The sequence below is a fragment of the Triturus cristatus genome, chromosome 3_2 (assembly GCF_964204655.1).
Source record: "Triturus cristatus chromosome 3_2, aTriCri1.1, whole genome shotgun sequence".
Classification (NCBI taxonomy): domain Eukaryota; kingdom Metazoa; phylum Chordata; class Amphibia; order Caudata; family Salamandridae; genus Triturus; species Triturus cristatus.
This window is the reverse complement of record NC_140584.1, coordinates 691,984,305-692,007,619: the sequence shown is the minus strand read 5'-3', so window position 1 is coordinate 692,007,619 and position 23,315 is coordinate 691,984,305. Positions and strand designations below refer to the sequence as shown.

General features: G+C 51.9%; 1 protein-coding gene across 2 annotated transcripts in view; it reads right to left on the bottom strand.

The window, feature by feature from the left end:
* The window catches only part of BOLL (boule RNA binding protein), a 1,219,536-nt gene that overhangs the window by 117,064 nt on the left and 1,079,157 nt on the right, over positions 1–23,315 (bottom strand). For both annotated transcript variants that reach the window (XM_085646856.1, XM_085646857.1), the window contains one exon: positions 6,086–6,133. In XM_085646856.1, coding sequence (XP_085502982.1) covers positions 6,086–6,133 — 48 coding nt within the window. The remainder of the gene's footprint in view (positions 1–6,085; positions 6,134–23,315) is intronic.

The window sequence follows — 23,315 nt, the reverse complement described above, 5'->3', positions numbered from 1 at the left end:
TTCCACCACAAACAGCAAGAAGGGTGAAGCCAGAAACAAATAGGAAAAATGGATTACCTCTTAACCCCTTCTGTGCCCATGACGAGCTGGACTCGTCATGGAGTCCAGCTCGTCATGAGGAATTCCCTGGGGAATCACTCTGGTGCGGGCACCAGAGGGATTCCCTTTCACTAAAAATAGCCTCGGCGCCATGACTGTTGCCCTTTGCGATGGTCCACACCCCCTCCCTTTTCCCTTGTTCTATCCCCCTGGTTGTTTGGTCGCCGCATTGGCAATCTTTGATGCAGGGATTGGGGCGATATCCTCGCCCTGGCATGGCGGCTCGATAGTGGGGTGGAGGGCTTAACCCCTAGTTACGCTTGCAGTGGGAGACATGCCGGAAGCCGACTTGCATACTGCCCTGTACATCATTGATGAAAGTTACTGGACTTGTACAGCGTCTCTTCTAGGCGATATTCGCTATAATATGCTGTGACTCTTACATTGCACGACTGGGGCGCCCTTGCAGTCTTACCCTAACGCTACCTGCCCGGCTGGCCCGTGACAATTGTGACATTTTGTTAGCCATGGTTTCTGGCCTTTATGAGCTGTCTCTGCAGGGTTGCTGGGCGGGAGGTTTACTGAGGGCTCGACGCCACTAAGGCGAAAGCCTCTGAGAGTAAATGTCTCTGTGGGGGCCGGTTTCTGGGCTATAGATAATGTTACTTGTGCTAATGCATATGCCTTTGTTCCTGCCAATGATTAGTCACCTGCTGCCGGCCATTGTGGTTGTAGACGAACAAGCTGTGTATGGACTTTTGCACGACCGTTAAAATCAATAAAAGTTGGTTCAAAAAAAAAAAAAAAAAAAAAATAGCCTTGGGAGCTGGGGAAGAGCTTCCCCAGCTCCCGAGGCCCCCCCCCTGCTTTCAGTGTAATGACGATCGGCGCGCACGTTGCGCTGACGTCATTTTCACTTTCTACGTGCTCAGGGGGCTATCTCAGCCCCCTGAGCACGTAGAAAGACGGGAGAGGTATCGTTGGAAAGGGAAGTGGATCCCTGCTTGGGGATTGCCACAGGAGGGCGATCCCCAAGCAGGGATCCACCCGCTAGACACCATGGAGGGGGGAGCGGCCCCTTGGGCAAGAGCCTTTGCTCCCCCCTAATTATTTTGGAACCATGAAGTCTTTTTGCCTCCCCGGGGGGGGGGGGGCAAAAATCCCACTAGACACCAGGGAATTTGAAAAAAAATAAAAATAGGGGTGGGGCGGCCCAAAACGGGCAGGCCCATCCCCCACCCCCCAATTATCACAGTCTTTCTGCCCCCCCCGGGGGCAGATGGGGCATTGGCCCCTAATCTGCCCCTTCGGGGGGGGGGAGAAAGCCCACTATACACCAGGGATGTTTTCAGTTTTTTTTAGGGTGGGGCTGCCCGAAACAGGCACGCCAATGCCCCCACCCACCCGCCACCATTACAGCCATTCTGCCCCCCCTGGGGGGCAGATGGGGCATTGGCCCCTAATCTGCCCCCCCCGGGGGGCAAAAAGACCACTAGACACCAGGGAATAAAAAATAAAAAAAATAGGGGTGGGGGCTGCCCAAAACGGGCAGGCCCATGCCCCCACCCCACCCCCCAATTATCACAGTCTTTCTGCCCCCCCTGGGGGGGCATAAGGGGGACTGGCCCCTAATCTGCCCCTTTGGTGGGGCAGAAAGCCCACTAAACACCAGGGATTTGTTTTTAGTTTTTTTTAGGGTGGGGGCTGCCCGAAACGGGCACGCCAATGCCCCCACCCACCCGCCATCATTACAGCCTTTCTACCCCACCTGGGGGGCAGATGGGGTATTGGCCCCTAATCTGCCACTTCAGGGGGGCGCAAAGCCCACTTGACGCCAGGGATTTTTTCGCGCAATTTTATTTAGGGTGATGGATTTTATTTAGGGTGGAGGCTGCCCGAAATGGGCACGCCAATGCCCCCACCCCCCGCCGCCATTACAGCCTTTCTGCCCCCGGGGAGCAGATGGGGCAGTATCCCCCAATCCGCCCACCCCCCAGAGGGGCAGAAAGCCCACTATCCACCTGGGATTTTTTTTGCACAATTGTTTTTAGTGTGTGGGCTGCCCGAAACGGGCACGCCAATGCCCCCACCCTCCCCTGCACAAAAATGACAGTCTTTCTGCCCCCCAGGAGGCAGATGGGAGCTGTAGCCCCCAATCTGGCCCCCCCCCTGGGGGGCGCAGAATGCCCACTAGAAATCATGGATTTTTTTGTTTTATTAGTGTAGGGGCTCCCCAAAATGGGCATGACAATACCCCACCCGCAGAGAAATTCCAGTCTTTCTGTCCCCCCCGTGAGGGCAGATGGTGGCAGTGGCCCCTGATCTGCCCCCTGGGGGGGGCAGAAAGCCCACAAGGCGCCAGCGAGTACGCAGGCTTTTTTTATGCGTGGGGGCTACCCAAAACGGTCATACCAATGCCCCCACCCCCACAAAAAATAGCCACAGTCTTTCTGCCCCTTTAGGGGCATATCAGGATGAAACCCCCTTCCCCGATTCCCTCCCAGGGCAGAAGAAAGCCCACTGGGCTCCAAATTTTTTTTAGGAATGTTCATACCTGTGGATTTTGGGCCCTAGCGTAGTTGGCACGTAGGCAAACCTAGCAAACCTGTACATTTTTGAAAACTAGACACCGAGGGGAATCCAGGATGGGGTGACTTCACTGGCTCTCACCAGGTTCTGTTACCCAGAATCCATTGCAAACCTAAAAATGTGTCCAAAATAACACATTTTCCTCAAATTTCTGTGGTGGAAAGTTCTGGAATCTGCGTGGGTCCACAAAATTCCACCCACCCTGCGTTCCTCAAAGTCTTCAGAGAAAAATGGTACCTCACTTGCGTGGGTAGGCCTAGTGCCCGTGTCAGGCAAGGGCCCAAAACCTATTGAGGAGACATCAAAATTACCTATGACAAAACAACCTGGTTTTCCAAAGGGGGTCCCATGAGTTTTTGGCCCCGGGCTTGGCGGCCACATTTCTGAAAACTAGACACCAGGGGGATTTCAGTGAGGTATGGCGTGCGTGGATACCCCAACGTTTCCTTACCCAGAATGCCCTGCAAACCTCAAATTTAGCTGAAAAAATCACCTTTTTCACACATTTTTGTGTGGGAAAGCTGTGGCATCACCGGGCTGACACAAGTTTCCTACCACCCAGCGTTCCCCCGGGTCTCCCAATAAAAACGGTGCCTCACTCGTGTAGATGGCCCAAGTACCCGCGACAGGCAAGGGCCCAAAACGTATTGAGGTGACATGAAAATTGCCTACCTCAAAACGACCTGGTTTTGCAAGGGGGGTCACCTGGGTTTTTGGACCGGAGCTCGGCGGCCACCCAGGGGAACCTACCAAACCCGCACATTTCTAAAAACTAGACACCCGGGGGATTCCAGGGAGGTAAGGCTTGCGTGGATCCCCCAACGTTTCCGTACCCAGAATGCCCTGCAAACCTCAAATTTAGCTGAAAAGATCACCTTTTCACAAATTTTTGTGTGGCAAAGTTGTGGCATCACCGGGCTGACACAAATTTCCTTCCACCCAGCGTTCCCCCGGGTCTCCTGATAAACATGGTGCCTCACTCGTGTGGGAGGCCTAAGGACCCACCATGGGCCTAAACGTAGTGCGCCTCACTACGTTTTGGGCCCTTGCCTGTTGAGGCGCACTACGTTTTGGACCCTTGCCTGTCGCGAGTACTTGGGCCTCCCACACGAGTGAGGCACAGTTTTTATCGGGAGACCCGGGGGAACGCTGGGTGGTAGGAAATTTGTGTCAGCCCGGTGATGCCACAACTTTCCTACACAAAAATGTGTGAAAAAGGTGATTTTTTCAGCTAAATTTGAGGTTTGTTGGGCTCCTACACTCTGCACCCGGCCGCCCCAGTGCTGATCTAACTAGAGTGTCTACTTGGACTAAGGGAACCTTGGTCCTAACCCCAACACCTCAACCTCGTAAGTCCAATACTTACCTCCGAGCTCAATAACCATTTTTCTTCCCACAGAGACTCATAGTATGAGATTTTGGGTCTAGAAAGTGTAGAACGGCCAATGTATGGGGAAAAGTGAGCACTATTGTAACGTAATCCGAAAGTAATGAAGTATTTACTGTGTAATGCCAAGTATTCTCAAACGTGATATCAACCTGTAACTGTTACAATTACAAGAACAACTGCATTTACTTGAACAGTCGTGCATTTGAAAGTATTTATTACTTACCTGTACCAAGTCCTGCTTGGTTCTATAAATAAACCATATGTATATCTGTTTTATACTTACCTAATTGGTCTGGATTCTGTCTCTGAGTGTGTGACATCAGCCTTTATTGAGTGAATACAATAAATGATTAACACACCCTCCTGATAAGCCTAACTGCTTGACCATACTACCACAAATACAGCTGTTAGTGATTATCTAATTTTAGCCTCTCCTATACCTCTGGGGATACACTGGACTCTGTGCACACTATACCTTACTTTGGTATAGTACATGCAGAGCCAGCTTCCTAAAAATGCCACCAACAATGCATCCATCAGAAGCACAAGCATTTCACTATCCCCGCACCACCATGTTAATCTTTTCCAGATTCCACTGACAAGTGCAATGTCGTCAATTTCCACTTCAATAAAAAAATCCAGAGGATCCAACAGCACATTGACGATACCAAAGCTACCTCTCCCGCCCTCCCCTCCATCCCAACACACAACACCACACAGTGGCCATCTTCAACCTCCTCTATCAAAGTTCTCCTATATGAAACTCAAACCCACTAAGACCAAACTCTTCCTATTGGCCAAGAAAAACTAACAACAACTAGTACAAACTGGACTCAACAACAAATCTGAACACATTCAAACCCCAACTACTCACATGTCTAGTTGGATTTACCCTTGACATTAACATCAGCCTCAAGAAACACACTGCCAAAAAGACCAAGATGGTATGGTATCAGCACTCTCTTCTACTGAAAGAGCAGGTATTAATCGACTTTAGAACTGCCTTTCAAGTGCTCAACTCCCCCCCGCCCCCCAACCTTAGAAGGTGGCTACTCCCTGCTCCACAGTTGCCAAAAAAACAAACTCAATGGTACCCTTTATGCAGCTGCATGAATCCTTACACCATTCCTATCGTGATGGAACTCAACTGGGTCCCCATTCCTGGCCGCTCATATTCATGACCGGCTGCACTGCTCACAAAGCCCTCACGATTGGCACCTATTTGGCGGACAAGCTCACCATTTCTGTGTTTTTTCTTGTTACTTTGGTTAATTTAATAGTAGATTTTAAAATATAACTGGCTTCTTTGTTTAATGTCAAGAATCCTTCAGCTAAACTGACAAAAAATACATTTACCTTTTAAAATGGCTTTTTATAAAGCACAGAGTTTATATTATATATTCAGTGATCATGATCATCACTGGAGATTCCAGAAGAAGAAGAGTTGTTTATTAAGCGTAAATAAAGAACAATGTGTTCATGCAAGAGTATAGATAGCTTACAAAGCATTAGTTAAAGTTGTAAGCTTTGTATTCATGCAGTCATCAACACCAATTTAGCTAAACTCCTTTCTGGGGGGTTATGAGCAAAAAGTGGCAGTCCAGGGTGACGACTGAGGCCCCTCTCCCTTCTGTCCCGGTGCACCTCATTGTGCCTTAGGTGCAATTACCGAGGCCAGAGGAACAGCCCTCTTGGCCCAAAGTGCGCACCTTTGCCGAATAACTTGATCAGAAATTGATACCAGCCTCACATGTGAGCATTTCAGGGATAGGTGATCCCTCCTGGATCTCCGTTCCAGGGCCTATTCCCACAAGAGGGCTCATCTTAAGAGATCATAACTCCACACCACCAGGATTAACATCCAGTGACTAATTTGGAGAGTCACAGACTTGGGAAGTCTCCTCATGATTCTGAAGGTGAATGCTAAATTACAGGTTATATTATTATTACTTTTTTTCACCAAAAACTAACATTACAAATTGAGTACTTTAAGAGCTATGTAAAATATTCACTTTTAAAGCAAAGAGTGCAATATATGAGACGGATAGTTAGTAAATATACATTTACCTGTGGAGCTCCCCATTGCCAATGTGCAGGAATACCCTGAGATGATCCCTATCGATAAAAATTGTAAGACACATGAATTTTATTTACCTTCAAAACTATTTAGTGTACATGAGAAACAATACCAATAAAGGTAAATATCGAACATGTATGTTATGCTAAATAATTGGTGGACATTAAAAGCAAGGAGAATTTCAATCTTAATAAACGTTAGTCAGGGTATATTTTTAATAATTAATGATGGATTTCAAATTCTGGGATATGCAGGCATCAAATTCTGGGATAGAAAGCCAATCAACACAAATATATTAATTCATTTCGCAACATTCCATTTTAAAATCTTTAATAACTCATATGCTCAATACGACTTTTGAATGGAAAGCAGATCATTTTGAAAGTGTCAGTTTTGTAAAATTATCTTTCAGGAAAGCTATCCAGGCAACTAAATAAAAGGATCCATATGATATAATGCACAATTACTGCTATACATGCTTGCTACTGCTAAAGATATTATTTTAACATGCATAGAGTCATGTTTGTATAAGCAGATATTATGTCACAGCATGGATTTAACTATCTATGGTGGGCACCAATCCAGCAGCATACAATGTTGCATCAGGAAAAGCCTTCTTCTCAACTTAGATCCTAACTCAGAGAAGCTATGCAACATGATGCTGAAGCTAAAAATGGAATATGTAGATTTACTGAAGGGCAGTATTGGTGTGGCATGATCAAAATGAACAAGTTACTTACCTTCGATAAGGGTTGTGGATCTTTACTCTTACTGTAGACTCTCACCATAGAACACTTGCCAGGCACCAGACCAGATATGGAAACGTTTCATAGCAGCGCTCCTAGCAGTGCTGCTTCACATTGGCTCCATATCGCCCCTCAAGTGACAGAGTAGAGCCACATATAAGATCCACAACTGTGTGCAAATGTACGTTTCTTTTTCCCCCCTTTTCCGCACCCTCAGACTCAGAGGGTGAACAAATGTTGGCACCAGAGTGCAGAATAATAAATTGGGACCTTTTTAGGTGTTAAAATGAAGCCATTTCACAGAACACCAGTGGGGAATCTGGGGCTAGACGGAGTATATAACAGAAAGAGTGCCACCAAAGGCAAATTACTTGTTCTACTGATGTATAACCGCAGATTCCTCCACTTAAAATAGATACCAAAGCAGTACCTCTCCAGGTGGAGGGTTTGTGGAGTGGGCTCGTACCAAAAAGTCCCTCAGAATCGAGCAGGGCAATATGCCTCCACAGCTGGACCTGGCTGTCAAGGTAGTAGCGATTCATAAATATATGCACTGATGTACACGTCGCTGCCTGGCAAACGTGGAGAACAGGCATTCTGTGAATTCATGCATTGGCATTAGCCTTATCTCCAGTGGAATGGACTTTCAGACCATCCCCGGCTGCTTCTTGGCCACTGCTTAGAAGATCTCGATGCAGAGGACTATCCTCCTCGTTAGAGTCCTCTTCTACACTCCTTTTCATTTCTTCGTCACAGGGAACCCCACTAAAAGCTTATCCTACACACAGTGTTCCTTGGTCTGATCAATGTGAAAGCTTAAAGACCTTTGGGGAACCTCTTCTCCTCTTTCAAGGGGTGGGTTGGAACAAAGAATGTTGGCAGAGTGATGGGCTACCCAATGCGAGAGGCAGACATGACTTTTGGCAAGAATGCTGTCCTATCACTCATCACCAACGGTTGGTCCAGTACATGTAGAGAGGCTAAAAGGGGCGACAAATACCATTTGCTAGTGGCCTTTATAAGGCCCTGCTGAGCCTAAGATAAAACCATAAATGAAGTCCAACAGTTTTGTTTGTAAAGGCTCAATCTTAATGCCACACCAGGCCACAAATGTGTCCTAGTGCCCGTCATGAATGGATTTTGTCAAAGGGCACCTGGCACTGAGAATGACATCTACCACCTCAGGCAGCAGATCAAATGTCGTTGCTCAATCTCCACACATGTAGGTGTTGATTGCGCAGATGCTGGTGGGGGACCATACTCCGCTGCTGCGACAGAAGAGCCTTCTAAAGTGGTAGCCTGATCAGAGGACAGATGTTCATGCATACTAGTTCCAGGTACTACTCTCTCCTGGCCAGTCCAGAGCCAGTACGGTGATTTGGGCCTGATCATTCTTGATCTATTTCAGAACTTGAGGCAGGAAAGGCGGGGCAGGAAGGTATACAGGAGTGTGTTCTAATTCAACTATAACGCATTTCCACTAGTGTTGCTCTCGAAGCGCCATGGCGCTAAACGTTTCACACCAAGCGCTCTTGGCAGTGCCAAAAAGATCTAGTCAAGGCTGTCCCAAATGAAGATGCCTGTGCCACCTCAGTGTCTAGACGCCACTTGTGATTGCCAGACACTGTCTACTCCTCTACTCTGGCATTCAGGCATTCTACTAAGTGGTTTTCTATAAGGGGAATTGCACTGGTGCTCCAACCAACTCTAAAGACATGGAACCTCCTGGCACAGGACCCCCACTCTGTTCTGCTTGTTGCAATACCACATGGCGGTGGTTTTCTCCTTGATAACCTGTATCAGCCTCCCCCTGATGGATGGCAGGAAGGACTTAAGAGCCCAAATATTGGCCAGTAACTCCAACAGACTGATATGGAGATGCTTTTCCATCGAGACCTGAGGCATCTGATCTCCACCTCGTCCAGATGACCTTCCCAGACCAGCATGGAGGCATCTGTCACCACTACCAGCTCCAAGTGGTGAAGAGAGCCAGGCCTGATGCTGGACCAACTGCACTCGATCAGCCACCAGTGAAGATTGTGAGCCACTTCCTTTGAGATTTGGATGATATCTATCAGATTGTCTTGATGTTGGGCCCACTGGAACTTCAGATTCCATGTGCATAGCGGATAAGGAGAATACAGGAGCTAAACAGATAAAGAAGCCTTAAAGCTGCTCTCACGGAGATTCAGAAAAAACAAAATTTGATGGACAGAATGCAGAACAATGTCATACATTTACCCCAGTACAGAGATCTGGGCCTAAATCCATCGTTTTTTTGCTCACCATGCCGTTCCAGTTTGAACCCAGCCATATGCAAATCAGTCTTGACCCTGTGCCTCATGGGAACAGTCCAGCCCGAACTGCCAAGCCAGGTCCTTCCTGGACTGGAAACAAGCATCCTAGGACCGGAGATTCAGGACAGAAGCTGAAACATCAGGATCATAGCTCGAATGTCCTGGACTCATTTTTGCAGTGGAAAGGCTCTAAATGGCACTGCGTCCAGGATTGCTCAAATGAATAGAAGCCTAAATAAAGGAGTCAGGTGCAACTTCGGCTTGTCAAAAAAAAAACCACAAGAGTGTCTGGAAGTTTGCTGCTCTGTGGAAGTGGTCTATGAATAACAATGGCAAGCCTGTTTTCAACAGCCAACAGCCAAGTGTCAAGGTAGGGGAAAACTTGTATCCCCAATCTCTGAAGGTGGGCAGCAAACACCAGCATTACTTTGTGAACACCTGAGGAGCACTGGTGAGGCCGAAGGGGAGCAGAGCAAACTGAAAATGCTCCTGGTCAACTATGAACCACAGGTAACGTCTGTGGAACTGTAGGACGGGCTTATGAAAATATGTGTCCTGCAAGCCCAATTACACCATCCCTGTTAGATGCACTGGATAAGAGTTAGAGTGCATTACGACCAGCTGCGCATCTGTAATTTTGAAGCGCGACATCAGTCGGTTTGGTGTCTGACATCAGTATCAGAACCATATTGTCTTCGATGGAAGTGGCGTTAGTACCACTGTTGATGGAAGAGACCGGCGCAGGTCTTGAAACCGGACTGGAGGCCCGTTCCGGTGTCGGTATGGAGCCCAACGTGAATCTCAAAGGTTCAGACGTCACCAGGGAGGATCTGCGCAGTAACATGACAGGGGACATTGCAGTTTCTTAGCGCCCCAAAGAGTGCCTGTGGGAACTAGAAGCGCACTAAAAATCTGCAATCTGGCCCAGGAAAGTCGTGTGCACTGGGATTGCTGTAGAATCAGCTTTGTGCCAAGAGACCTCAAACGTGAACGACTCATTTCATGCCATCCTTGTCTCTTCTTTTTAGGTTCAGAGTGGCAGGATGGAGTCATGTGTCGCTTTGCCTTTTTAGGTCGAGCCTATAGCGGCAGCACGCATGCGCTCGTGTTGCGAGGCATGCAGTATTCAGCATGGAGTGGAAGCCACGCCCACTTCGCCCATCTTTTTCATTGGCTTAGTACCTAAATGCTGCCTTTAGGCTTGATAGTCCCTCCTTAATTTGTATTCTTCCATGGCTACTGGCCCATTTACTTCGAGTGTTGCATAGTATGTTTTATTTATATTGTGAGCACTATTTTCTTCCCGTGCCTCCCGCAGTCCGTGCCTTCTCAGACCCCCACACCCACCTCCCGTTTAGTGCCTTCTCGCCTGCCGGCACTCCCGTTAGCAATGCAATAGGTCTCGCGTAAATGCGAGTCCTATTGCATTGCTAATGCTTGTATTACTCGTTAACACTATTTGGGCAAAGGTTCCCCTTCAATGGGATCAGCTTATCACCCACATACAGCAATCCTGAACCGAAAAGGAGCCGTTAATATTTGCAAAGGGTCAAAGTAACTTCTGATCCATTTGAGATACAAACGAATGTTTTTTTTTGTGCTAAAATCTGCCAATCGTAGAGCAAGTGATGAATTATGTGGCAAGTGGGGGGAAGCCATAATCATGCAGAAAACGACGCAGCTGCAGGATTACATAATTTCTGTAGCTGTGCCTATAATTAACATCAGTTCCCTATACAGGCAGACATTTCTGTAGGCGTCTTCAGATATACAGACGCTCAACTCCCTTAGAAGCAGGCGTACATATACCTAACTTCAGATAGACAGGTAGTGATCTCCCGTACAGACAGGTGTACAAAACTTCTGACAGACATCCATCTCCCATACAAACAGGTGCACATAACGTCGGACAGACAGACATCTATCTCCCGTACAGACAGGTGTATTTTACTTTGGACAGACATCCATCTCCTGTACCGGCAGGCGTACATAACTTTAGGCATGCCTAAACACCCCTCCTCCCACCCCCAGATAGGCATACTTATACTTCAGGCAGACAGACATCCAACCCTTGCAGGCAGGCATACATAACTTCAGACTGACAGACATTCAGTTTACTACAGGCAAGCATGCACATACTTCACTTCAGACAGACTGACAGACATTCAACCCCTAGACTGACATAAATTGACCCCCGGGCTCCCAATATTATTACAATAATATTAACACGTCTCGAGTACAGCTCAGTTTTAGATCTCTCTGCGTTGTAAGTGAAAGGAATTATCAGCATCCAATGGGATGGTTGTTTTAATTTACTGACCATGGAAGGTTTGAAATTAAATTGGCCTTGCTAGGATTCAAACTTAATACCTAAAGATCACTGCAATTGTCAGCAGTGAGTGTTCAACTCCCTAAGCTGTCCTTCAGACATTCTGAGGTCCATCTGTAGACAGAAATCTAGCCTCAGACAGGCAGATCATTAACCCATTGATAAACATTCAACTAACAGGGGAAGGGGCTTAAAGCTCCAGACAGACATCGAAGCAATAGACAGAGAGACAGACCGCCAACTCCAACAGACATTCACCCCCTTAAAGGCACAGATGCGCGAGTTCCACAGAGACAGAAACTCATCACTGTAAGAACCCAGTTACCTCCTTACAGACAGACCCTGACAGCCTCCGGGCATTCACCCGCTGAGAAGCAGGCCCACCCCACTCCAGTACAGACGGACATGTGCACACAGATACCCCAGACATGCACCCATGCCAGATGTGACTCAGGTCTGGTGAGTAACAGTAACACGTGCTGTCACCTAGCACACGTCTGCAGCCTGCGGCAAGCACGTGGCTCAAATGTCATGCAATGATCACAAATACTGGCAGGATGGAGTGCACAGATGGGCCCATGGAGGGGACCGGCAGCAAGTGCATTGACTTACTGAGCGGCCTATGCAACCAGTGTCTCCTCTGATAAAGTTACTCAGTAAACCATGAGCAGAGAGTCTGATAAGGAATTATTATATGTTTGTATGTGGTATTTGTATAGCGCCAACCTAGCAAAAAGGCAGTGGGGCGCTGTACAGGGTCACAAGCAAATATACAGTCAACAAGTGGTAAGGGCGCTATCTGTGTGCTAGGCAGAAGTGGTCTTTTCCACTGTCTTTAAAGGGGTGAATCTTCAACTCTCTCCTACACAGGAGCAGGGTTGGAGATGGACCCTGGGATGTCATTCCACATTTACTAACTGAGAGGTCGGCCCTCCTGTGAGTTCCCCGGTTTCCTCATAGGCCAGTCCACTACCTGCAATAGGGTTGGGTGGGTGCGCTGCCTGGAGGCCTCTACGAGCTGTCTCTTTCTCACAGGGTCTGCATTCTCTCCTACCCGGCCCCCCAGTTCCCCACAGGTTTGCCTTGCCCTTCTTTAGAGGCCGAATGGTATTACCCTGTCCCACGCAATAACGTTAATTCACTTGCACCGCTCAGTTTTAGATTGCTTCGCCTTTTTTTTAAAAAACTATTAGAGTCGATACAAAAAAAAAAAATGTTTCAGTGCGCTATATGATCTTCCAGTGTGAGTAACTTTACGTGGGGCTTAAAGTGCATAGTAGTGACTAAAGGCAGGACCCAACCTGGTGTGAGTAAAGTGGGCTTTGCCTTTACATCCCGCCTGGGCCTCGTGTGCGCGTGAACGGCTGATGCGCGGCCTGTCTGTCCGAAGGCGGATTGATGTGAAAAGTTCCGACATAGGTGCCAATTCCGATCCGGTAAAAACCGGGTACGAACCGTCGGACGGAGCCTTTTCTCCGTCCGACTCGTACCCGGTGCGAAATCCATCCGAAAATGCAAGTACGATTCATACGGAAACACCATTTCCGTACGATTCGAACAAAACACCGACCGAACAGAAACTAAACACAATTCCGATCCTGAAAGGAGCCGACGTGACGTCGGTACGCATCCAGCCTACGTTTCACGAACCAGGAAGTACGAATCGAACCGACGTCATCCCGCACGGAAAATATTTACCGGCTGCCAAAAACTGCCGGGAAATCAGGACGACACACGCAAGGAGCAGCTGGACGCGACGAACAGACATGGACCCGAACCTACGTGCCATCCCTGCCCTCCTAGCAGTCCACCTGGCGTACAGGAACCGACGCAGACGCCGCAGAAGGTCAGCACAACAACCAGGGGCAAAGGGGGGGGCAGGGGCAGGACACACAACACCAACACATGGTACCAAATCACACATGGCCTGGACATACCTGACCATCAGGGCCTGGTCACTTCCAGGGGGTGGGGGCAAGGCCAGCAACGCAAGCGTCCGCCACAACGGAAGTGGATGGTCACGCGAACCGGTACGTACCCTACCCAGGCCGCAAGAGCGTGGGTACGGAACGTACCACGCGTCCCCCTACGTCACTCCAACAATAGCGGTACGGCCCGTACCCACGTCAGAAAGGCCTTGGTACAGCTCGTACCAGCATTGCTGGGGTCATGTAGGGGTACGCGTGGTACGACCCGTAGCCACGCCCCCAAGGCCTGTGTACGGTGCGGACCCCACGGCCCGCAACAATGGTGGGACGCACCGTACCCACACACCAAAGGCATGGGTACGGCCCGTACCCAGGCACGCAGAGCGTGGGCAGGGGTATGTACGGACCGTACCCCCACCCGTGGAAGTACGGCCCGTACCCCCACCCGTGCATGTACGCCCCGAACCCCCACTCGTGTATGTACGCCCCGAACCCCCACCCGTGTATGTACGCCCCGAACCGCCACCCGTGTATGTACGCACCCAAGCGCCACCCGTGTATGTACGCCCCGAACCCCCACCCCACCCTGGTATGTACGCCCCGAACCCCCACCCGTGTATGTACGCACCCAAGCGCCACCCGTGCATGTACGCCCCGAACCCCCACCCCACCCTGGTATGTACGCCCCGAACCCCCAGCCGTGTATGTACGCACCAAACCCCCACCCGTGTATGTACGCACCAAACCACCACACCAGCCGTGTATGTACGCACCAAACCCCCACCCCAGCCGTGTATGTACGCACCGAACCACCACCCGTGTATGTACGCACCGAACCACCACCCGTGTATGTACGCCCCCGAACCCCCACCCCAGCAGAGTATGTACGCCCCGAACCCCCACCCGTGTATGTACGGACCGAACCCCCACCCCAGCCGTGTATGTACGCACCAAACCACCACCCGTGTATGTACGCACCAAACCACCACCCCAGCCGTGTATGTACGCACCAAACCACCACCCGTGTATGTACGCACCAAACGCCCACCCGTGTATGTACGCACCAAACCACCACACCAGCCGTGTATGTACGCACCAAACCCCCACCCCAGCCGTGTATGTACGCACCGAACCACCACCCGTGTATGTACGCACCGAACCCCCCCCCCAGCCGTGTATGTACGCACCGAACCACCAGCCGTGTATGTACGCACCAAACCCCCACCCGTGTATGTACGCACCTAACACCCACCCCAGCCGTGTATGTACGCACCGAACCACCACCCGTGTATGTACGCACCGAACCACCACCCGTGTATGTACGCCCCCGAACCCCCACCCCAGCAGAGTATGTACGCCCCGAACCCCCACCCGTGTATGTACGGACCGAACCCCCACCCCAGCCGTGTATGTACGCACCAAACCACCACCCGTGTATGTACGCCCCCTAACCCCCCCCAGCCGTGTATGTACGCACCGAACCACCAGCCGTGTATGTACGCACCAAACCCCCACCCGTGTATGTACGCACCTAACACCCACCCCAGCAGAGTATGTACGCCCCGAACCCCCACCCGTGTATGTACGGACCGAACCCCCACCCCAGCCGTGTATGTACGCACCAAACCACCACCCGTGTATGTACGCCCCCGAACCCCCCCCCAGCCGTGTATGTACGCACCGAACCACCAGCCGTGTATGTACGCACCAAACCCCCACCCCAGCCGTGTATGTACGCACCGAACCACCAGCCGTGTATGTACGCACCAAACCCCCACCCCAGCCGTGTATGTACGCACCGAACCACCACCCGTGTATGTACGCACCGAACCACCACCCGTGTATGTACGCCCCCGAACCCCCCCCAGCCGTGTATGTACGCACCAAACCCCCACCCGTGTATGTACGCACCTAACACCCACCCCAGCCGTGTATGTACGCACCGAACCACCACCCGTGTATGTACGGACCGAACCCCCACCCCAGCAGAGTATGTACGCCCCGAACCCCCACCCGTGTATGTACGGACCGAACCCCCACCCCAGCCGTGTATGTACGCACCAAACCACCACCCGTGTATGTACGCACCAAACCACCACCCCAGCCGTGTATGTACGCACCAAACCACCACCCGTGTATGTACGCACCAAACGCCCACCCGTGTATGTACGCACCAAACCACCACACCAGCCGTGTATGTACGCACCAAACCCCCACCCCAGCCGTGTATGTACGCACCGAACCACCACCCGTGTATGTACGCACCGAACCCCCCCCCAGCCGTGTATGTACGCACCGAACCACCAGCCGTGTATGTACGCACCAAACCCCCACCCGTGTATGTACGCACCTAACACCCACCCCAGCCGTGTATGTACGCACCGAACCACCACCCGTGTATGTACGGACCGAACCCCCACCCCAGCAGAGTATGTACGCCCCGAACCCCCACCCGTGTATGTACGGACCGAACCCCCACCCCAGCCGTGTATGTACGCACCAAACCCCCACCCGTGTATGTACGCACCAAACCACCACCCCAGCCGTGTATGTACGCACCAAACCACCACCCGTGTATGTACGCACCAAACGCCCACCCGTGTATGTACGCACCAAACCACCACACCAGCCGTGTATGTACGCACCAAACCCCCACCCCAGCCGTGTATGTACGCACCGAACCACCACCCGTGTATGTACGCACCGAACCCCCACCCCAGCAGAGTATGTACGCCCCGAACCCCCACCCGTGTATGTACGGACCGAACCCCCACCCGTGTATGTACGCACCAAACCACCACACCAGCCGTGTATGTACGCACCAAACCCCCACCCCAGCCGTGTATGTACGCACCGAACCACCACCCGTGTATGTACGCACCGAACCCCCACCCCAGCAGAGTATGTACGCCCCGAACCCCCACCCGTGTATGTACGGACCGAACCCCCACCCGTGTATGTACGCACCAAACCCCCACCCGTGCATGTACGCACCGAACCTGCTATAAGAATGGGGTGTGCAAAACACCCCCAGCAGTGCCCAGACACAGGAGGGGTGGGTGCAGGGTCCTCCCAGCAGTGCCCAGACACAGGAGGGGTGTGTGCCTATCACTCCCAGCAGTGCCCAGACACAGGAGGGGTGTGTACCTATCACTCCCAGCAGTGCCCAGACATCGGACAATATACCCCATCAACAAGTTCAGTGACCTACAAGGGTGATACCCCAGATGCAGGCGGAGCCATCGCTGAGCCAGCATGGCTATATTGAAAGGCAACCCTCACACATCCAGGAAATGTAGACACAGCACAGCACAGCATTTGGGAGACACCCTGCAGGAAAAATGGCCTGGGCCACAGAGGACGGAACACACCTTGGGACAATGTCACCATACAGTGAGAGCAAACATGACCAAATACCATTTGCAGAGACCTTTGTGATGGCACGCAGATGGCAGGGTACACCCCATGAGCAGCACACTCCAACATTTCACAGACCCCTAACACATTATCACCACCCCAACGCAGGGAGCACCAGCACCAACAGCAAGTCCAGGAAAGCATCAGTGTGCAAAACAAAAAGAAAAGGCTTTATTCAGCAGGAAAATATATCAGAGAAAATGTCCACTATGTACAAGGGCCATGGGCCAGCCCAGCAGCAATGTCCGGGGGGGGGGTACACATCGGGACGTGTGTCCCCTAGCTTGCCTGCACAGTTCACAAGTCCATTTCATCCACAGAAGAGGGGGCATCAGGGGGGAGGGTGGAAACAGGCACCGCAGGGACAGGAGGGGAAAGGGTAGGTGTTGTGGGTGCAGGGAGGGATGAATCTGCCACAGGGGGGGTGCCAGCGCCAAAGGTGGAGGACAGAATGGCGCTGCACACGTCGGCAAGTTCCCCCAGCGACTCCCCCGTACCCAATCCAACCACAGGCCCCAAGGAGGGGGGGGGGGCAAAGGGATGGGTCGCAGCGCCACTGGGGGAGGGTGTGGACAGGGTGGGGGACTCAACTCCCCTGGCCGGGTCCCGCCTCCACCGCTTGCGGGGTGGTGTCATCCTGGGGCTGGGGGGCACACTCGCAGTGGATGATGCTGTCACTGACTGTTGGCCAGGAGAGCTAAGGGGAGTGGATTTGGAGGGAGTGGGTTGTGTGGAATGCGGACTCCCACTGTGGCTGCGTGTTCTACGTTTCCCCCCCGACCCAGTGGGTGTGCCTTCCTCACCCTGTGTGTGCGTGACAGGAGGTGTGCGCTTCGACTTCCCTGGTGGTGTGGTGCCTGTGTCTGTTGGGGTGCGTGCACGCTGACGTCTGGATGTGCGTGGGACAGGCACGGGAGTGGGAATTGTGGATGGGGCAGGGGTAGGGGGTGTTACGCAGCGCTGCAGGAGATCCAGTGCTGCAGTCAGTGTGGAGTCTATGGACCTCAGCAACTGCCGTTGGTCAGACTGCGCAGCCGACATGCCCTCCATGTATGCCTCCATCTGGGTCAGCACCTGGGTGTGGGCATGGAGGACATTTAGCATCGCAGTCTGACCAACCTGCAACTGCCTCAGGATGTCCACAGACTCCGCACTCACCGCAGCAGTGGTGACAGGGGCAGGGGGTGCGGTGCCTGGCAGGAAGGAGACATGTGGGGACCGAGCACGGAGGGAAGGGCCACGAGCATGTGGGAGGCCGGTGATGGAACCTGAGGTGGCGGGGGGATGTGGAGGGCTGCCATCAGCTGGGGGGGCAGACTCCGCCACCTCTGGGAGCTCAGCCTCGGACCCGTCTGCGTCATAGTCTGTGTTGGCAGTCAACAGGTCCTCCGCCTCACTCCCTTCGGCCTCCGTGCCACTCCATGTGCCAGACAGGACAGCACTGCTGGTACTGGTGCTCAATCTCTCCTCCCGGTCCGTGCTAGTGTCTCCTTCCGTGTCCCCCGGCGATGCTGTGGGCAAGGTGAAGAGACAGGAGAAAATCAGACACCTGTACACTTATGTCACATGAGTCAAATATACATAGGTCACATTGCATAGCCTGAAAAGCAACAGGAGTAACACCTACAAAACAATGTACACATGTAGGCCATGGAACACACAGTTTTTCTACCCACCATGCCACTGAGACACAATGGAGATCATGACACAACAGCAAATCACTGCACCTGAAATTTTAGAGAGGAGTCAGCCTCTGGGGACAAATGTGCACAGCACCTGCACCACACTGCGTCGTCAAAAAGGGATGAGCATGAATCATATCCATTTACTCTTGCCGCATGCTGCAAAGGCAATACATGAAACCAGGCCACACATGACAGGGTCACTGCACCTTGAGCGTATGTCCAGTCAAACATCACACACAGGCTAAACCCAGCAAGCAGGATGAAGCTTCTGACATGTAGGCCTTGTACGCACAAACCACCCACACCTGAGACAATCTCATTGAGACGGAGAAAGTATGTACACCTCTTACTCTGGGATGGAAACACATGGCCTCCACTAATTCATGACTGTAAACACACAGCCCCTGGTGGCCATGTCCACACATCATTGACAGGCAAACATCATCAGATTGTCTCAACAACACACACAGGTAATGCCCACTGTGAGTATGCACAAGCAAAATGGGTCCCCCTGTACAGTGGACACATGTAGCAACCTGTAGGTCCTAACAGTTGAGCCCAGGGTACAATGCCACCCTACGCAACCCATGGCAAAGACACAGTGAATGGCCATATTGTTGGATGACGCACATGATACCTAGGAAGAGGTGCCCCAGGGCACAGTAGTGCCCACACTCCTCCATGGTCCAGGATGGACATGACTGCAAATTAAGCAACCGTCCCTGCACTTAGCAGGCCTCCCACTCAGGCACATCATGTCAGAGGGCACACAATTGGACATGCATGCTGGAAGGCTGTACATTTTGGAGACACACCCCTATGTCGTGATTCACAATCAGTGCCAAGTGACATGGACACCACAATGACTGAAATTGGCCATGGCACACGCAAGGTCCCCATACCTGTGGCACATCACCCCCACACATGATGCTGATAGCATAGGGCACCTGCATGAACTGCCTGCATAAATAACCTTGTGCAAGAGTGGCGACAGACCAGGGAACACATTTCAAGGAGGGGAAGGGAGGGAGTGAGAACAGCACTGTGCTACTTTGTGGAGAAGTTGACGCACTGCACAATCAAACCCTGGCAGTGTATCCATGCAACTGCACACTTACATTGGCTGGGGACACACAACTGACACACATGTACCTACCCCCTTCCTGCTGCTGCCTCTCCTGTAGGCGCCTGTCCATATCGGGGAAGACCACCGCCAGCACACGCTTCTGGATGTGGGTCAGACGACGGCGGCCACGGTTCTTACGGCTCTCAGGTGAGTCCCCCAGCAGGAGCCGTGCAATCCTCCTCGTCCAGCACCGGATGTCCTGCCAGCGTTTCCTCACCTGAGACAGGCTCCGCCTCCGACCCTCTGTACCCCTCACGGCACTGACGGCTTCCCTCCAGATCTCCCCCTTGGCAATGGCGCCTACCTGTGAGGATGCAAAAGAGAGAATACATTAATCCACATGAGCAAAGACACAGAGACACACATATAGAACAATCCTCATTATGAACAGGCCATGGTATGCATGCAACTAATTGCACCTTTGTCATAGGGACATTATCCACTGTGGAAGGCCAAATGCACTACGTGCCAGTGGAAGCACACGGGTGGCATGAGGGGTACCACACACTCACTGACCAGGGATCACACTGTGCCTCACAGGCTACACCAGGATTATGTACAGCACCTCACAGCAGTCACCTGCCCCAGCACACTGATGCTACCTCAGCAGAGTACACAGACACACACAGGTACAGGACAATCACATGGCATTGCCAACTGCGGGTACACACCTCACTCTGCCCATGTGCCAGTAGACGGGGGTGTCACAGGTGTGGGGCTGGCTCAGCACGGCATGCACACAGCACTGCTCCCTGCTCACATCCGATGGCCAGGCCATATCCATCCCTCATGCTGCTTGTGTGCAACACTCCCCATATGCACTCACCCACATGACAGGGGACTAACACACACACCAATGTGCAGGGGACGAACACGGCCTTTGGACACTCACAGCACAGGTACACTGAACAAACACACATCCATGGGTACTGACACCTGTCACACTGGGGGGAACACAGGATCACATCAGGACTGTGGAAACAACATCCCCAGGAGGAGTATGCAGGCAGAATGTGGCATGCACCTTGCATTCATTGTCACAGTAGGCACTATGCAAGTGAGGAGTGCACACAGGAAACACAGCATGCTCTGCATGGGTGACATGAGGCCTTCCACACCCTGGGACCCACTCCAAACAACAGTGCATGTCTGTCACACATGGACACAATGCCAGAAGTCACTGTCACACAAAAGGGGCACAGTCTAAGCTAGTGGAGTCTGCACTCACCTGAACCCCTGGTCGACCATACAGGCTCTGGAACTGTGGGAGGATCACATCTATCAGGGCAAGGTTCTCCTCCTGGGTGAATGGCTGTGACCTCTCCACAGTCCTGGACATGGTGCCAGAGGAATCACTATCAGCAGCAGTGGTCATGGATGAATGGATGTGCAGGCAAGTGCTCTCTCATGGGACCTGGCTGCCTTATATATGCCTGGCTGGCCTGTTCATGTATAGGAGTACAGATTGATTGGTCAGTCACATTAGCATCCTACGTTTCATCCAATCCCTTCAAACCTACCCCAGTGTGTGGCTTTGCATGGTTTCAGTTTTGATAATGATGTCAAGTCAACATCCACATTGCAACAATGTAGATTCTTTCAAACTGACTTCTGCTGTGCACCTGGTGCTCAAATTCAAAAATTTAACTCAGTCTCCATGGCAACCATCAGGCATTTAGGCCCTTATACTTGTCCCTCATGTGTCCCCTATGTGTTTTCATACATTTACACACAGGTACGGTGCGTTCCACGCCCTAGGGCACCCCACAAGCAGTGATACCGACCGTACATGCGCTTGTACGGTCCGGATCACAATATGGGCGCTGGCGTATGCGTACGCCACAGTAGTACGGACTGTACACGCGCTTGTACGGTCCGGATCACAATATGTGCGCTGGCGTATGCGTACGCCACAGTAGTACGGACTGTACACGCGCTTGTACGGTCCGGATCACAATATGGGCGCTGGCGTATGCGTACGCCACAGTAGTACGGACTGTACACGCGCTTGTACGGTCCGGATCACAATATGGGCGCTGGCGTATGCGTACGCCACAGTAGTACGGACCGTACAAGCGCGTGTACAGTCCGTACTACTGTGGCGTACGCATACGCCAGCGCCCATATTGTGATCCGGACCGTACAAGCGCGTGTACAGTCCGTACTACTGTGGCGTACGCATACGCCAGCGCCCATATTGTGATCCGGACCGTACAAGCGCGTGTACAGTCCGTACTACTGTGGCGTACGCATACGCCAGCGCACATATTGTGATCCGGACCGTACAAGCGCGTGTACAGTCCGTACTACTGTGGCGTACGCATACGCCAGCGCCCATATTGTGATCCGGACCGTACAAGCGCGTGTACAGTCCGTACTACTGTGGCGTACGCATACGCCAGCGCCCATATTGTGATCCGGACCGTACAAGCGCGTGTACAGTCCGTACTACTGTGGCGTACGCATACGCCAGCGCCCATATTGTGATCCGGACCGTACAAGCGCGTGTACAGTCCGTACTACTGTGGCGTACGCATACGCCAGCGCCCATATTGTGATCCGGACCGTACAAGCGCGTGTACAGTCCGTACTACTGTGGCGTACGCATACGCCAGCGCCCATATTGTGATCCGGACCGTACAAGCGCGTGTACAGTCCGTACTACTGTGGCGTACGCATACGCCAGCGCCCATATTGTGATCCGGACCGTACAAGCGCGTGTACAGTCCGTACTACTGTGGCGTACGCATACGCCAGCGCCCATATTGTGATCCGGACCGCACAAGCGCGTGTACAGTCCGTACTACTGTGGCGTACGCATACGCCAGCGGCAATATTGGCCCAGGGACCCTATACACGCGCTCCGAGCGTATGTACGGTGCGTATAACAACTGTCAGTGGTGACAGGCGGCACACAGACAGGAATGGAGCGGACAGGTATTGCCAAGGGTGGACACCAATGCATTGTCTGTGCAATACCACCTGTGTGTGACACAGGTGTGTCAGGATGTGATGTGGCACTTTACCCCTGAGGTGTGGGCAAAGCACATGTACGATGAGCTGTGTACACATGTCGTGTGTGATGGTGCGCATTGTACCACACATCCCCTGCACTCCTTTGACATGTGTGCATGTCGTACACACTAGTGGAGCCATGAGTCACTTGCATGTCCCAGTCACGGACACCCGCACCTGTCCCCTGATGCCAGGTACACGGAATATTACATATGACACGTGTATGGCTGCGTTGCATGCTGCAACCATGTCATGTGTGTGGCATGTCTTTCCATGATTTTGCTGTAGGTGTGTGATTCAATGTGTCAGCAGTTGCTGCTGCCAACATGTGTCTGTGTGTCGATGGGCATGGCACACTGTTCCGCACACCAGCCCACATATGTGATTTGCCATGAGGTGTGTATGTATCCAACTACACGGAGTATCAACACAAGTACATATCCACATGCTCCCTATGTATGTTCTGTCTCGACATGTACTCCTCAAAGGCAATGTGTGTGGCCTGTCCTATTCCTATGACATGTGACCAGTGCATATCGCATCCAACTACCTGTCTGTACCATACGCATACTACCTCTGCACATGTGTGGATGTCTGTGAATCCTGTGATGCGTGTGCATGTTCACTTACACTGGCCCACAGCTAGTCTCATGCCATGTCATCGTGATCTTGCCCCC